General features: G+C 30.4%; 1 protein-coding gene across 1 annotated transcript; it reads right to left on the bottom strand.

Annotated features, from left to right (window-relative positions):
• Window positions 1–3,124: 3,124 nt before the first annotated feature.
• On the bottom strand, window positions 3,125–13,715 carry LOC129607002 (uncharacterized; the record flags this gene model as incomplete). Its single annotated transcript, XM_055517685.1, has 9 exons — window positions 13,683–13,715; window positions 12,802–13,062; window positions 12,536–12,742; window positions 9,893–10,537; window positions 6,326–6,333; window positions 5,375–5,541; window positions 4,845–5,277; window positions 3,219–3,258; window positions 3,125–3,172 (listed from the first exon to the last, which is right to left on the bottom strand). Coding segments are annotated over exons 1-9 (1,842 nt in total), but the record flags the coding sequence as incomplete, so codon positions are not given.
• Between the last annotated feature and the right edge of the window lie 3,433 nt (window positions 13,716–17,148).

Here is a 17,148-nt window from a genome sequence, read left to right as displayed (position 1 = left end):
TTATATATTAATAAATCCATGCGATGTAGGTAAAGTTAATTTTTAAAACATAAGACGAAAAGCAAACCCAAGGTTTCATGTCTTGCTACACAAGAGTAAACATCATCATAATCTATACCTTGTTGTTGTTCGCAACCTTTAGCCACTAATCTTTATAATAAGCTTTATATAAGAATTGATTCAGAACAATTTTTTGTTGTAAATACCCATTTATTTCTTAGGGGAAATCTCATATTCATATTCAATATCTGAACTTTCATTATTCCTATCGCTTTCTAAAGAACTTGTGCCCCCTTAATTTATTACGAAAATAAATCTCTTTATCTATGTAATTTTCAACCATATTTTCATCTCGAATATAAGTAAGAAAAATTTCCGTTATGATATCAATATTACCAACACCAACATTTCCTTTCGAAAACAAATTGCCACAACGCTGACTTTTTTTTTTCCCCGAGAGGAAGGGTGAAAAATCTCGAAAGACACTACAAGACGAAAAGCAGCAGTGTGGAACTTTATTCCACTAAAAAACACCCTCCTCAAAATAAACTATAAAACTAGTTGGAAACGACTAACCATTAATTTTGCTCTAACCTTTTTGATCATTTACAAGCTTTTGATCTGGCACAATAGCGTACTTAGTACTCATTGTTCCAGATAAAAAACTTTAAACTAACTCGAGAGGTCTCGTACGTTTAAGTTTCCTAACAAAGTTCTGATTGTCAACCAATTGAGCTACCTCGATGTCGACATGATTGGATAAACGCATTTTATGATTGACTGCTTGCTTTTTAATTTCGTCTGTGACACTTAGGATCGTCAGATTCCTGTGTATATCGACATTACGGACATACCAAGGGACGTTTATAGTGTCCTGTAATACTCTATTTTGAAATTTTTGTATAGATTGGATATGAATCTGCGCAGCGCAGCCCCATAACTGAATACCGTAAGCCCAAACAGGCTTAAATATTTGATTATATATCAAAACTTTGTTGTATATTGTCAATTTAGAACGTCTCCCCAAAAGCCATTCGAACTTTCTGTATTCCTCCTCTAGTTGAGACCTCTTTTTCTTTATGTGCATCTGAGCTTCGCGTCCAACGTCATTCCCAAATACTTCGCCGTGTTTGCGGACGAAATCAAGACGCCATTTATCCGAACCGAAAATGAATTGTCAATTTTCCTATTAGTGAAATTTACGTGTACTGATTTCACTAATAGGAAAATTGAATAGGAAATCAACGCTGACTGATTATATTGTAGCACTTTTCCCTTAACAATATTAGTAAAAATAATGCTTTTAATAGTGTGGTAGATATACATAATACAGTTTATGTATATCTACCACACTATTAAAAATAGTTTCATTCATATATGAAACTATTTCAATTATTGCATATATTTCAAGAATTGATAACTTGAGAGGGGGTGAAATGGAAAAAAATTTTCTTCTAACGAAATGAACTATTGATTAATGTCTAAAACCCCCTTAAATTTCAAGCTTCTACAGGCTGGGGTCTAGAAGAAAAACGACATCAAAAATTTGGGAAAAAGGACTCTAGGTAACGGTAAATTTGAATGGCCATTTTTTTTTTCTAAAATTTAAATATAGTATATCGCGCTAGGGGAAGCAAGCCGCTGCATTTATGCGTTTGCGAAATTTCAAAAATGGTTATGATTTCATTGCCACAAATAGTTAAAAAGACCAGTTTTAAGTTTTTGGGGGGGTATAACTTGTAGAGGTGGGGAGATAGGTAAAAATTTTGTTCTACGGAAATAAGTTACTAGTAAAGATCTATGTACGTATTAAATTTCAGCTTTTTATCTTCAAGGGTGTAGAAGTTTTGTAAACAAAAAAGTGTCCACGGACAGACGGACAGAGTGAAACTAATAAGCATTTTTTTTCAAAAAATTTCTGGAAAAGTGCTAAAAAGCTTGCGGTTTCGGAAATAAAAGGTATCAGAAATTCAAATTCTACAAATTTCAAAGGGCGATAAGTTGAGAGGGGGTGGAGATGGAAAAATTTCCTCTAACGAAATAAACTATTTATTAGTCTCTAAAAGCTACTAAAATTTCAGGCTCCTATAACCTGGTGTCTAGAAGAAAAACGACATCAAAAATTTAAAAAAAAAATTTTTTTAGAAATAGTTTAACTTAAAAAATTTTTAAAGTTTAACAATAGTATGCCACGATAGGTGAAGCAAACCACTGCCTTTCTGCTTTTGCAAAATTTGAAGAATGCTTATGGTTTCATTGCAACAAATAGTTAAAAAGGGCCATTTTTAGGATTTTGGGGTGGCATAACATTTAGAGGTGGAGAGATAGTTAAAAATTTTGTTCCACGGAAATAAGTTTCTATTAAAGATCTATATGCATGTTAGATTTCAGCTTTCTATCTTCAAGGGTGTAGAAGATTAGTAAACAAAAAAAGTGTCCACGGGCGAACGGACGGACGGACGAAAGGACAGAGTAAAACTAATAAGCACTTTTTTCAAAAAATTTAATACTCGTAGGCACATTATTATATTCATCAGGGTCCAATTTACCCTCTCGGCAACCCCATTTTGCCGCGGAATATGTTCCACAGATAATTCTCTTTTCTATCTTGCTTTAGAAAAATTTCAAATTCTTTAGATAAATATTCTCGTGCGCTGTCACTTCTCAAGCATTAAATTTTCTTTCCGGTCAGACATTCAACAAAGTTTTTATAGTTCTTGAAAAAAAAAATGTAATTTCAAAGTATCTAGAAAAATTATCGATAAAACTAAAAGAACATTCTAAACATTCTAAAACATCACATTATTTTCTTGTTGAACTATTATAAGGTAATTGATGGATTTTCGACTTTTCACAAACCATACATTGAAGCTTTTTGGTGACAAGCTTTCCAGTAGATCCATCGACCATATTATTTTGTTTAAATTTTATGACGCCGTCTCCAAAACCTCCTAACTTTTGGAAGAAATCAGGCGTGAGCAACTGGACGTTTACTACGAGTCAAATATATATTTTTGCGTATATGAAGAGAAATAATCAACCAATTTCGTTGAAATTTAATATTTAAATTCTTCGTACTAAAACAATGAACATATAAATTTTTTGAAAAGGTCAGGGCTCGAAAACTGATCTGAGTGCTGATATTACATTTTTTACCATACCTACGGAACGAATTAATGGAATTTCTTGAAATTTGATATTTGAGTTCTGATTGTTACCAAAACTAACTGACGAGCATTTAATGGATACATGTTTTCGCTGTGTCATCAATTTTTTTTTTTAAATTAAGAGTTGTTTTTAGTTTTCAATGGCGCCCCTGTTTTCTATCGCCCCTTGCACATTCTTATTTTGTATATATTTGCTTAAATATGTATGCAGGTACTTTTGATAATAGCAAATTATGTCTTAATAATTATTTAATTAATGGTGCAGTGGTTATTTTACTGGTCTTTTAACTGAAGGGTCTCGGCTTCAAAGCCCAGCCAGGTCACTATAATAATTATATTCAATATTATAAAGCTTTATATACATTATACATATAAAATAAAAAATCAATATTAACTAATTGCCATATTTCGACATTAAAAATACTAGCAATATAAAACAATAAATATCAATCTAACCTTAATTATTTAATATAAAGAATAAGCTGCAGTAGGCTCGTCACCTAGTAAAACTCAATGACGCAAGAAACTGGTTTATCTGTTGTCTACAATAACATGCACCAACGATATGCTCCTACAAGGAACGAAGTAGGTTAAAAAGGGCCTTAATATTAGCATTGTGCATATAGTTTAGAGCAGGGATGGGGAACCTTTTCTCTATATAAGGCCAAATTTTAGTCAATGCAAAGTCAATCAGGCCGCAAAGTTTAAAAAAAGTCCAAAGGTTATAAATTTTTGCTTTGTGTAGGTTGATGAACACAAAATTATGTCAGAATATAAAAAATAACATAAAACAGTTTATTTCATAATATTAATAGGATTTAAATATTAATATGGGTTTGTTTTCAAACAAATATGTATGTAAATTTTGAATTCAAACGTTGTTAGAAATTTCATGGCTTTGAATTTTCCAATTTTTAGTTTTCAAATTTGAAAGTTTATGTGCACGGTTTATTTTTCTAAATGTTTGATTTGTTTTCGAAAATTTGGCAGCAAAATTTTAATTTTTAAGAAATATAAGAAATAAATTTTTTTAAGGACAAAGGCCACTAAAAAACAGTTGAAAGGCCGCATGCGGCCTTAAGGCCGCAGGTTCCCCATGCCTGGTTTAGAGTATGATATATAGAAGACAATTTTTGTAATTAAACAATTTTGTTATGGGTTTTTATTTTAAAATAGTACATTTAAAATTTAAAATTAAGTTAAATTTTAATTTATCTACAAATTTTCAAAATAAGTGCAATATTAGAAATTGGAAATTACGCAGATATTAATTACCATACTGAAACTTTATATTGTTGAGACGATCCTAAAGGCGAGTCACCTGGAATCCAACCTTATTCTAGACTAAATGGTAATATTTCCCTTATATTTGATGTCGTTACTATTAAGATAAATTTTAGTTTTATCAGATGTTAATTATCTATTAATTGCAAATTCCTTAAATAAATTTAGACTGTTTTTATTTGACCATATTTTTATTATTTTTTTTTTAATTTTTTGTTTATGTATATTTAATATAATTATCATTCAATAATCAATATATTGACCGTTTTTCAATGATCTACGGAGGCATCTTCAGAGTTTTTAAAATATTTTACGTGTATAATGCATAGTTTTTTTATGTTAATGTAATTTTAAGGTAATCTTATGACATTAACGCTACAAAAAGACAATTACTATTTTTTTGAAAATTTTTTTCTGTTAAAAGTTGAGCTGGCATAAAGTTTCAATTTTTTTCTTGTTGTTGGCCAAGACAATAAAAGTTGTTCCTCTATTTTTTGGTGTTCTTCATTTAAAGTAAAGGTATCTTTCATTGATGAATATTTGCGCTGCTGTAATCTGGAAAATGAAAAAGAAGTAGAACCACTCCAAAAACAAGTATATATATTGTCGAGTTCATCTATATATTCAATGCCAGCTCTTTCATCGTTTGTTTCAAAAATTTTGTCGTTAGTTGCTCTATTTCTTTTACAGAATTCTGCCAATTCATAATTGCTTTTAAAATCAAAATTTTCAATATATTCTTGTAAATTACAAATTGACAAATACTTTCTAAAAAAAGTTTCCGAAAGACGTATTTCTCGAATAGACTCAGCTTTTTTTTTTTCATCTGAAATTTTTAGTTGTTTTAATAACTTGTCTTGTTTGTTTAACTTTGTAATTGGTTTAGCATTTAGTTTTTTAGGTTGTCATTTTCAGTTTTTTACCCATACCTGTGTGTAATGTTTTCAATAAATTTTTTGTTGCAAGAAGTTCTAATGAATGATTTAAATTTAACCTATCCAAATTTGGCTTATGACTTCGTAGGAAAACAACATTTTGCTGAATGTAGCTGGGGTAACAGCAAGTTATGTCGTTTCTTGATAAATCCAATCTGCAAAGAAAATGATATCACTAGTGAGACTTAGCTTTCACATAAATGTATATAATCTATAAGTACTGGTTATGCTAGATAGTTTGTTCATATAATAATATACTGTTGCACCACCTTTCTATCGCATGTCTTAAAATTCATGTGTAAAATTGTCTAAAACTTCGAGTTTTGCAAAAAAAATTAAAAAAAAACACAAAATTCTGATTTTGACGAGCTGTATCTCAAAAACTACGGTTCAAATAAAATTTATGGTAAGACGTAAAGAACGATCAATAGAATGTAAAACGAGCTCCCAATGATAACTTTATGCTGTATGGTTCCGAAGTTATAGGTATTTATTTAAATGCCGAAAAGTCCGGTACCATTTTTTTCAACAGGCTGTAGCTTGAAAACCAGTAGTTCTGCACCTCCTTCCATCCATACAATTTTTTGCTAGAAATTGATCAAAGAATCATCCCGGAAATTATTTGCCTACTTACGAAGCACCCTGTGTATGTATGCTATTATAATTATTATAGATATGTATCCTATTATTATTACTATTATAAACAATTTTGCTATTGTGTATTGTAACAACCATTTACACGAACTCGAAAAAGAAATCCAAATGAGCAATAAAAGAATTAGTAAAATAATAAATAAATACAAACAAGGCATAAACATTATCACAATTATTTTGGGTTCATAATTGATAACAATTTAACATGGAATCAACATGTTGACCAAATTTCCAAAAAATGCTGTAGAATAACTGGAATATTTAAAAAGGCATCTGAGTACTTACCTGATATACTAAAAAGAAGTATATATGTAATAGTCATTTCCATTTTAACATAACATATGGTCTATTAATTTGGGAAATAGGATCAAAACAAAGTATAAAGAAAATACAGATTCATAAAACAACAATTAAAAATGATGCAAAATGGCCGTGTCACTCATGATTTTTTAAAGTATGGTACATTAACATGATACACAAAACGCTAATATATATACAACTCGGAAACCAGGCGTATGGAACACTTTTGTGACTCCGTCAGGCAGTATAATACAATCTCTGGGAAGCTTTGAGAAATATTCGAAGTTTATACTAGTTCATATGTATATGTTAAGTAAAATTGTGTTTTCTCTCTCTCTTTCATTTAATTATAAATTTGAATCCAATTAAATATCTTATACATACATAGTATATTTCGTGCGACATATATAGTTAATTTCGGTAACAACTAGAACTCAAATATCAAATTTCAAGTAATTCCATCAATCCGTTCCGTAGATATGATTAAAAATGTAAAATCGGCCCGCAGATCAGTTTTCGAGCCCTGATCTTTACAAAAACTTTATGTGTTCATTGCTTCAATACGAAGAATTTAAATATGCAAAAATGTATATTTTGTCTGTAGTAAACGTCCAGTTGCTGATGCCTGATTTCTTCTTAAAGTTAGGAGTTTTCGCGGACGGTCGAGCAAAGCTCATATATGAAATTTCAAGTAAATCGGTTGAATATTTTCTTCAAAATGGTCAAAAATGTAAAACAGGCCCGCTAAAAAGTGCAGTTCCCGAGGCTTGATATATTCCAAAAATTGATCAATCCGTGCTATGGTCGAAATAAACTTACATATAAAATTTCATAAAAATCGTTTCAGCAGATCTTGAGATACACGCGTGCACACACAGACCGACAAACAGACAACAGGTTGCTAAAAATAGTTTATTTACACTTCCCTACCATGAAGAAGTGCATTCCCACCGAAAACTCGATATGAAAAATTTGGTGCCATCATAACCTATTGTATACACAATACGGTCCACGCTCTACAGTGTAGAGAGCATGGAATAAAGAAAAACATGGTGTAGAGTAAGAAAATGTATGAGTAATTTTCATTCTACGAGTATGAGCATTTCATTGTATGGTGCGAAAGGAAAATACATGAAGATCAATACTTAGTATTTTGCGTAACTGACCGTTTTTTTTATATTATTAGGAATAAAATATTATGTTTGTATGTATGTACATTTTATCAAGTTAATTTCACTGTAAATTGAATTAAATTTGTATTAAAAATTTTTTTTTTTAAATTTATGATTTTTTAAAGTTTTTAATGGCGCTCCTACTTTTTGTCGCCCACTGCGAATGCATACTTTTCATATATGAACCGTCCGCTTTCTACAACAATAAGTTAATTTATAATATTAATTCACAAGTAAAAATAAGTGATAATTTTAATAGGGCAATTAATCAGTTAAAACAATCTATAGAAAAGGATCGTCCTTTATTTTTACAATCCAGTAAAATTTTTATATAGAATTAAAATTGAAAATCCAAATTATTAAAGAAAAAATTAATCAAATTCAAGAAAATTTAGCTTCGGCCAGACATTGCATATTTCATTCTAATATTTTAACAAACCAAGAAACTCAAAATTATAATGTAGATTTTTGAAAATTATAATATTTATATACGTTAAATTCGGAGTAGGTAAATTTCAGGAAAAGTCATCATTACTTGCTATTAAAATTCTAAAGCAAAATTAATTAAAATAAGTTAATTAATTAAAATAAATTAATTAAAATAAATTAATTAAAATAAGCAAAATTAATTAAAAAAAATTAAACCTAAAATTATTAAATTTCAAGAAACCATTTTTGAGCATAATAGTTTAAATTACCATTATGAGGAATCTAAAACATTAAGCGAATTAAAGTTGAGCAAAAATTGTACTTTCAAAAATAATTGTAAGGTTATACATAATAATGTCACAGAAATTGTTGAATTAATGAAGAAACTTAAAAAAAATGTAAAAAATATTGTACTTAATCAAACTTGTGACAATAGAAATTTAATTTTATCTAAAAATATAATTATCGATTTTTATAACTGTTCATTACAAATATTAGACCCCCATTTTTCAAATATAAAACCTATTTTAAAGGAAAGAATTTAGTATTCTATAAGTGAAAATGATGAAAAATTTAAAAACTTTAGGACACGGGTCACATTTGACAAAATTTTATTAGAAAACTTTAGTAATATAAACTGTAACCACCATAATAATATTGTCAATAGCAATTTTCTTTGATGTATTTGTAAAAATTTAAGAAAAAAATTAATATTAATAGAATTTCGGAGAGTTCTAGTCTTAACTCGGGAGTAGTTTTGTATAAAGCTATTTAAAAGTTCATAAAATTTTCCAACAAAACTTTCACACCAAATGTAAACATGTTTTGTTGATATCAGTAATGATTACTAAATAATTAGGATAAAACTTAAGAAATGATTTGAAGCAGTTAAGCATTGGTGCAAGTTAGTTGCAGTGGAGACGTGTTAGAATTTGCAGGAGGCTCAAAACACGTTAACTCACCCTGCAAAGGTGAGTCTTTCGCCTCGAGTTGGTTTGAAAATATCCGGTCAGGAAGCAACTGTTGTTCTCAGAAAAGACTCATAGCTCCACGGTTGTCTAGCACTACGCATGCTCCCGAACCTCCTCCTTCCAGATGCAACTCTAGTACAGGCATTGAATATCCCTCTCAGTTTTATCAGCTCGGTAACCTCCATGTAACAACCATGATGTTGCAATGCAAAATAGAAAGAAGCCCCTGAGAAATTACCAATCTGACGCTGAGTCACCAGTCAAAATATCAGAAAATTTTTGAAGCAGCAGCAAACCAAAAACCTTCGGACCCATCATGTTCATATTAACCGAAGCTACTGTTGAAGATTGCGAAACCTTTATGACAGAGGATATTCCTTCCAAGGCATGCGGAACTGCATACGCTCTGTGGACAACCGGAGGGCACTGGGGACCTAATAGAAACGAGAGAATTTGGTCTTTGTCTCAAATATTTTTATGTTTATTTAAAACTGGTCCCGCATTTTCCCAATTTTTTCCCAATTTTCCCAATTAATTTTGACAATGTCTTGCGTTTGTAGGAAGAATCTGGAGTATAGTTTAATTTTATAATAAACGCTTAAAGTACGTTCAGCTAATTTGGTTTAATCTTGTGTTATCTTTAATCTTGGATTATCTTGTAAGTATTTTACGACAAATTTTTTATATTGTTTATGCTTAAATCATCTAATTCATTTGAAACTTAAGCGATTATGAAAATTTTTAATAACGTAGATTTGAACGCGACTAAATTTACATTGGAGAGCACATATTTTTGGTGCAGTAATCTAATTTTACGATAAAGAAGTATTTGGTTGCCCGTTTCAATAAATTTAAAATTACCTGTTACAACATGAAAATTTTATATCATTCAGGTTCTTTTCTTCTTTCAATGAGATCTTTGTGCGTTCAAAGAGCTTTTTATCAATAAAAGAAAAAAATGATTGGTCATCATTAAGTACTTTAATGTTGCTTGTCTCCATTTCGTGATTTGGACTGGTGCACACTGAACGCTGCTCAGCATCACTAAACGTTAAGGGCAAACGTCGTTGCAATAAAGGGTTTATTAAAAAATTTGAATTTGATAAAGATGGCCGTCGGGAACCACACATTGAGGGCGTTCTAGCTTGTATTTCTTGGTGAATTTCATTTTTGGTACGCTTTTTACGCCAATAATTATGAAATGTTGTTCTGATTGTTTTATTTTTAAATCCATATAAAAATGCATTTATAACCGTTGAACTTGTTAAAGAACATTGAGATACTAACACAATATATTGATTTGCTTTATTAATTAATTTAGGTATACCATCGGCTTCATAACTGGCGATGTCATTTGTTTTTTTATTATATATAAAAGAAGCCAAGCTGTTGGAAATGATTGATAAGTAATATGGTAAGTAAATTAAAATAAATGATATTATTAATTGTAACACCATTGATACAGGTGAACGTGATCGAAATAATGGGCTCCCAGATGCTGGAGCTGTTACTGATGAATTTAAAAAAGGATTACGCTGATGAGTAATTGTTACTTGAGCGGACAATGTCACTTCATATATGGCCGCAGCAATTCTATGCCGGTGATTACGAGCAATCATTAAAACCTGCAATATAAGTTTTATTGTATCAGAAATTTATTGTGTTTTATTGTATAGTTGGGCAATAAGCAAATTGATATTTTCGTTTTTAAAGAGTAACTAATTTGCTTTGAGGCAATTTGAAAACCGGATCAAAATCTTTTAATTTATGAGAAGAAGAATTCAATAGCGTAAATTAGTCACATTTCACGTTTTAGTAATTGTGATCACATTGTGAAAAATTTTATTTTTTTCTCTCTTTTTTTTGATTTAATTCCTCAATAACTTTTTAAGTAACGCCTCAAGTGATATGCTGTTTTTTCAAAGAGTTACTTTGCAGCTTTCCATTGCATATTTCATGTTTTTCAAATCGGTTAATAACTACGGAAGTTATAGGCATTTAAGTCGATTTACCTCTTTGTCAAAACCAAAAATTTGCGACTGGGATTTTGGGGGTCAAATATTCATTGATAAAAGAACAATTTTATCATAAAATTGTCTCATCTTTTTGAAATTTTCATTGTAATTATAGTGTACTAAATTTATAAGTATTCGAAAAATTGTTAATTCAGAAAGAATTCGGCCACTAATTGCCCTGATATTTTACGATTGGTTGATTTTCACTTTGAAAACAAAACAATAACTATGCAAGTATGGGAATTTTCGATAACTCAGACTTGCCCTGAAAGTTCTAAATTAAATCTAAAAAGTCTTTTCACACATACTTACAAATCTGCTGAAGCTGAATATTTTACTTTTTGATTTGTAATTTACTCGAGTAAGTATATTACAATCTCTAATATATTTCTATTACACTCTTCTTCTAGTTTATAGAAAAAATTTTATTTCTAGTTACAAAGAAAATTTAAAACTTCCTTTAGGAGTTAACACGACTGACATTTTCGAACATGCTATTTGAATTTAACGAACGTGCATTTTAAAAACATTTTACAAAAGAAAAGTGTTCGCTTTTTCAATTTATGTTTTGTTACCTTTTTTAAAATTTAGTACTCGTAAGCATCAAAATAAATATTAAATAAAGTTGGGTCAAACCAATGGTTTGTAGCACTTTTCCCTTCAATAAATGAAATTTCTGCTTTTAAATACAGTCTATGTATACCTATCACACTATTAAAATTATTTTCATTCATATACAAAACTATTTCTAGAATTGCATATATTTAGGATGAACGATTTATGCAGTCTTTGAAATAAAGCAAAAATTAATATAAAGTGGGGTTAACATAATGCTCGATTTTAAGGTTTAGTTGTGTAAGTTAAGAAAAATAATTATATTTTTTAATATAATGGAATTTACCGTTAGCTTTTTACGTTTATAGAAACTTGAAAAAACTTGCGGTTTCAGAAATGTAGTGTCAAAAATTCAAATTTTACAAATTTCAAGAGGCGATAACTTGAGAGGGGGTGGAGATGGAAAAATATTTTCTTCCAACAAAATGAACTGTTTGTTAATGTCTAAAAGCTCCTAAAATTTCAAGCTTCTGCAGGCTGGGGTCTAGAAGAAAAAAGACATCAAAAATTTGGAAAAAAGGACTTTAGATAACGGTAAATTTGCACGGCTATTTTGTTTTTCTAAAGTTTAACTATAGTATTTCGCGCTAGAGGAAGCAAGCCACTGCCTTTCTGCATTTGCAAAATTTCAAAAATGCTTATGGTTTCATTGCAACAAGTTGTTAAAAAAGGCCATTTTTATGGTTTTGGGGGGAAATAACTTCTAGAGGGGGGAGATAGGTAAAAATTTTGTTCTACCGAAATAGTTTCTAGTAAAGGTTTATGTACGTGTTAAATTTAAGCTTTCTATCTTCTGTACGTGTTAAATTTATGTACGTGTTAAATTTCAGCTTTCTATAAGGGTGTAGAAGTTTTGTAAAGAAAAAAGTGTCCACGGACGGATGGACGGACAGAGTGAAACTAATAAGCACTTTTTTTAAAAAAATTTTGGAAAAGTGCTAAAAATAATTTAATAAGCTAACAGTTATCTGTTGTTTTGTCTTAAGCACTCACCTTAATGTTGCAGATTATTATTATTATTCCTGGAACTATTAAGGTAGTAAAAGTAAATATACTTGCGTACCATAACGAGTTTTGAGCTGAAAAGTTTGGTGTGCAGACAAACGCAGTTGGGTTAAATTTATGAGGTGCAACAGTAGTAAATGTTGGTATTGATAGAAATAGTATACCAATCCAACCGGTGATCAAGCCGAGTGTAACCTAACGAAATATCATATTAATAAAATCGGTAATACTAAATTTGAATTTTCTTGATTTACCTTTTTATTCGTGACAATTGTATTATAATGTAATGGAGCCGATATAGCGTAAAATCGATCCCAATTTAGACCACAAATAGTCCACAAGACAAGTGGATGCAGAGTTATTAATAAAAATCCATTCAATTTACACGAAAATTCTGCGGACGCTATCCAAGCACCATTTATAACTATCACCGGGAATGAAAATATCAGAAATACCAGTGATAATAAAATTTGTGTTATGCTTAAATGACTCAACAAAATGTTATTTGTAGTAATCTGAAAAAAAAATTAATATTCAAATTAAATATTAACTAACAAATCGGTATAAACTAAGAATTTAGTAAAGAGAATGTGTTTTAAATATGGCGACAAGTTTCAAAAATCTTCAAACTTTTTTTAAAATTTGACCTGTCACTCTTTCAGCCGAACCGTATTCGACTACAATTGATATCTCCTTCTACGACTCTATTATACCTTAAAGCTGAATTCGCAAGAGCTCCAATTACAAAAAAAAATTTTTTTTTTTTTGAATTAGAATAAAATTTATTTTTCTCTTTATAATAGCAAAGAAATAATTATCTTAATTAAAAAATTTTAAAATCTAACAACATTATAAAAATTAAAAAAAATTATAATAAAAATTACAATAGAAATATTATACCTATATATAAAAATCTATTCGATTTTAGTCTGAAGATCCAGCTGGCTGTGCGATATTGGTCTATGTCATCTAATCCAACTCTCAAGATAACGCGCTTATTGAATAAGTTTTGTACATTTCTTATGCAATGAGTCGAATATAATTGGAAGCATTTCATTTAAAAATTGATGATAGTGTTCGGCCTGGGCAATATAAGTGGTCCAACAAATATACTGCAAATTATTCCAGCCTATACATTGACACGAAATCGTGTTTGAGATGATGACATTCTGTTACTGTGTGGGTTTAGATTGCTGCATTTGTGCATATTGTAGAAATTTCAAGCTATTAGAAATTATGCTTCATCAGTTAAGAATATTAAACCTATGCAGTTGATATGCTCCAGAAAGGATTTTTTTTTAAAACTCTCCCACCGATTACACCAAATTTAGTTTTAACCAAATTTTTTCGATAAAATAGAAGTAACATACAAAAATGTAACATACAATAATGTACCAAGAAAGAAAACGAAACAAGATGTATTCTTAGTTTTCGTAATAAGTTCTGTACATGTTATGTTTCTTCAAAAGTTTGCACAAATTAAAACCCACAACCGCCATCTAATACAAAATATATTTGCTTGTGTGAAATTTCAATATTACACCTTTTATAGTTTCTGAGATATAGCCAAATAACTTCTGAAATTGTACGACAGTTACCAGAAGGAGCCAAACAATTTAAACGAGTTTTATCAATCACATTGGCCCGATTAATATATTCGCTTGTGTGAATTTCAATACCATAGCTTTTATAGTCTTTGAGATATAGCCAAATAACTTTTGAAGTTGTACGACAGCTACCAGAAGGAGCCAAGCAATTTCAACAACTTTTATCAAATACATTGGCCCTACTAATATATTAGTTTGTGTGAAATTTCAATACCAGCTACCCGAACCTGCACCCTGATCATGTCCAATTTAAATAGGGTTCTGGCACTTACTACAATAAATCATTTGTAAAAATTTGGTGAACTTAGCTCAATTAGTTTTTGAGTTAAAGTTGGGACCGTAAAACGGACGGACGGACAGACAAAGCTAAATCAACTCAGAATTTCTGATCAAAAACATACACTTGAGTCTATATCTAAGGTAGTTATTTCTTAGCGTTACGAACATAAGTTCGTACGGGTATAATGAACATATGTTAAAAGTGAATACAATTTTAAAATGATTATAAATTTAACGTTAGTATGATTTCATTTTCACAAGGCTGAAATGAATTTGTTATATACTTATTTATATATTAACACTCACTTTAATTTAATTTTTTTCTTGCGAAAATTTAAAACATTTTTAAGCGAAGATTCTTTCGATTATGATCAAAATTTTTGACTTTTAACACAATTATGAAAAATTCCCGTACCCAAAGAGTTCATTGCTCCTTTTATACCATTTTTCTTAAATCCTTATACAACTAGAAAATTTTACATCCAAAGAAACTTAGTTCATATAGCAGAAATTAGTTTTACTTTGCAAAGCCGAATAAAAACTTTGAAAGCCACTTGTTTCAGCTTTTCAAAATATCAAAAGTGGAAAGCCGTTTATGTAAATATCATTGACGCGAAAACATTTAAAATATTATTATTTACGCGGAATATATTCCGGAAATCTAAATTGATTAGTGCCATATAATATTGATTACTTTGGATTCGTGCAGAATAAGATTTGGTGGAAAAGGAGCACATTGCAGTACAAGCATCCTCAAATTCCATCAAGATACCGAATTACATGAAAATGATAAGTACATAATTTGGTAGACATGTAAAGTAGATTTCGAAAATTTTTAATATTGCAATTTGATTAAATCAGCAAAATTAAAGAATTTAAATGATGATTGAATGTGAATAAATTGAAGTACTATCATAAAATAAGTAAGTATTCTGAAATGTTTGAAAAAATTATAATATTTAATAAATCTATTAAATTGTAAATTTATGATATTATATTCTGATATGACATACAATAGATACATAATACTGACAATAATTCGCTCCTAGTCTCCGTAACTATGATGCTAAGGAATGCCTTCAGCAGCAGACGCACCAATTCATTCACTGGATTGGCATCCCCACTCGTTAAAGTCCCTACAAGGTAATTTGCCCCCCTGCAGCGACCCACCAAAGCCAACCTAAATGAGTAGGGTGTGAGAACCCCGATCGCCGCCCTACATGAAGATGGCGAGATCACACTCTCTCACACATGCTTAGCTCTTTAGTGCTCTAATCCTCACTTTGTGAATTTACAATCCCGTAGTCAATCTCACGGTCAGTATTTAGCACCAGAATATCAGACCTAAAGTCCCCAGCGCGCACCCCATACTCGCCCCGGATGGTACTGTGTGTATAATTCCTTTCTCTCAGCATGCCTATAGCTTGGAGCCACAAGACACTCTTTGCAGGTACTGCCTTCACCTGCTCACTTACCGTATCCAGGCTAAGAATAACATCCAAAATTCCAAACCCAAAGTAGGCACAGTACGGAATGTACCAGCCATCCCAAAACATGCCATAAGCAGCACCCTCTCCACCTTCTTCCGGTTCCTAATTTTTTTTCTCTATATTCCTTATTCTTTCCTCTACGCCAAAGTTGCACGCACATTTTTTTTTAAATTTTTTATTTGTTCCTCTCTTTATTAACAATAAATAACAACTATTATTCTGAATTCTGAATTTCTTATCATTATTTTCCCATTTATTTAAAATATCAAAGTTGCTAAAATTCTAATTTATCAATCTTAATATTAACGCACATGTGTCTGCAAATATTTACATAGTTAATGTAAATATTTTCCCATACATAACTTTCTCACAATATTTTAGTATTAGTCAAATTACATATATTTTGTTTGTTAATTTTACTTTTAATAAATTTAAAACCTATGTGATACGTACGTTAAGTTAACATGGAAAAATTATGAAATGCATAAAATTGCTTACTGCTCCATTTCTGTGGCAAATAATTTATTTTAAGTAGTATAATTTTTGTATAAATAGGTCAGATTTTTAGTAAATAAATTAATTAACTTCAAACCAAGCAACAAGAAGTTTTTTCAATGAAACTATCAAAAATTTTGGGGGCTCAACCAAAAAATACAAAAAAATGTCACAAAATTTAAATCTGGATGAAACTGCTGCCAAACAAAAGGAGTTAGGAGAAGACATAGAAAAGTTACTGATCAACTTTAAGAAAGATCCAGATTCAAGAAGCAGAATATCTAGCTGCTAGGCTAGATAAACTCAACAAACTATGGAAACAGTTTAATATCAACGACTTGATAATAAAAAAGTTTTGAAGTGCGAACACTGATCTCAAGGACAAGGTGAAGCAACTCAAGGAGAGCCTACAAGACCGATTCACAAGTACGGTACCAGCTCAAAACGCAAGCCAACCCAAAGGCTCCAAAGTTGAAAACCAAGCTAACGCAGACAATGAAATGGACGGCGATTTAGAAGAGAACAACAATGACGAAGCTGAGTTAAAGTCGAATGATTTAATGGACATAGAGCAACAGCAAGCTTACAAAAAGCAGCACAATAAAATAAAAATGTTTTACCGAGTTGTCAATAAGGTAGACGAATGCATGCAATAAAAGGACTCTGTCACAGCGTGTGTGCAGTATCTTGAAACATTGACCACATATTGGAAAGTTATAATCAGAACATA

The sequence above is a fragment of the Condylostylus longicornis genome, unplaced genomic scaffold (genome assembly GCF_029603195.1).
Source record: "Condylostylus longicornis isolate FDR11 unplaced genomic scaffold, ASM2960319v2 ptg000024l, whole genome shotgun sequence".
NCBI lineage: Eukaryota > Metazoa > Arthropoda > Insecta > Diptera > Dolichopodidae > Condylostylus > Condylostylus longicornis.
The sequence above is the reverse complement of the archived record's forward strand: the minus strand, read 5'-3'. Positions and strand labels throughout refer to the sequence as shown.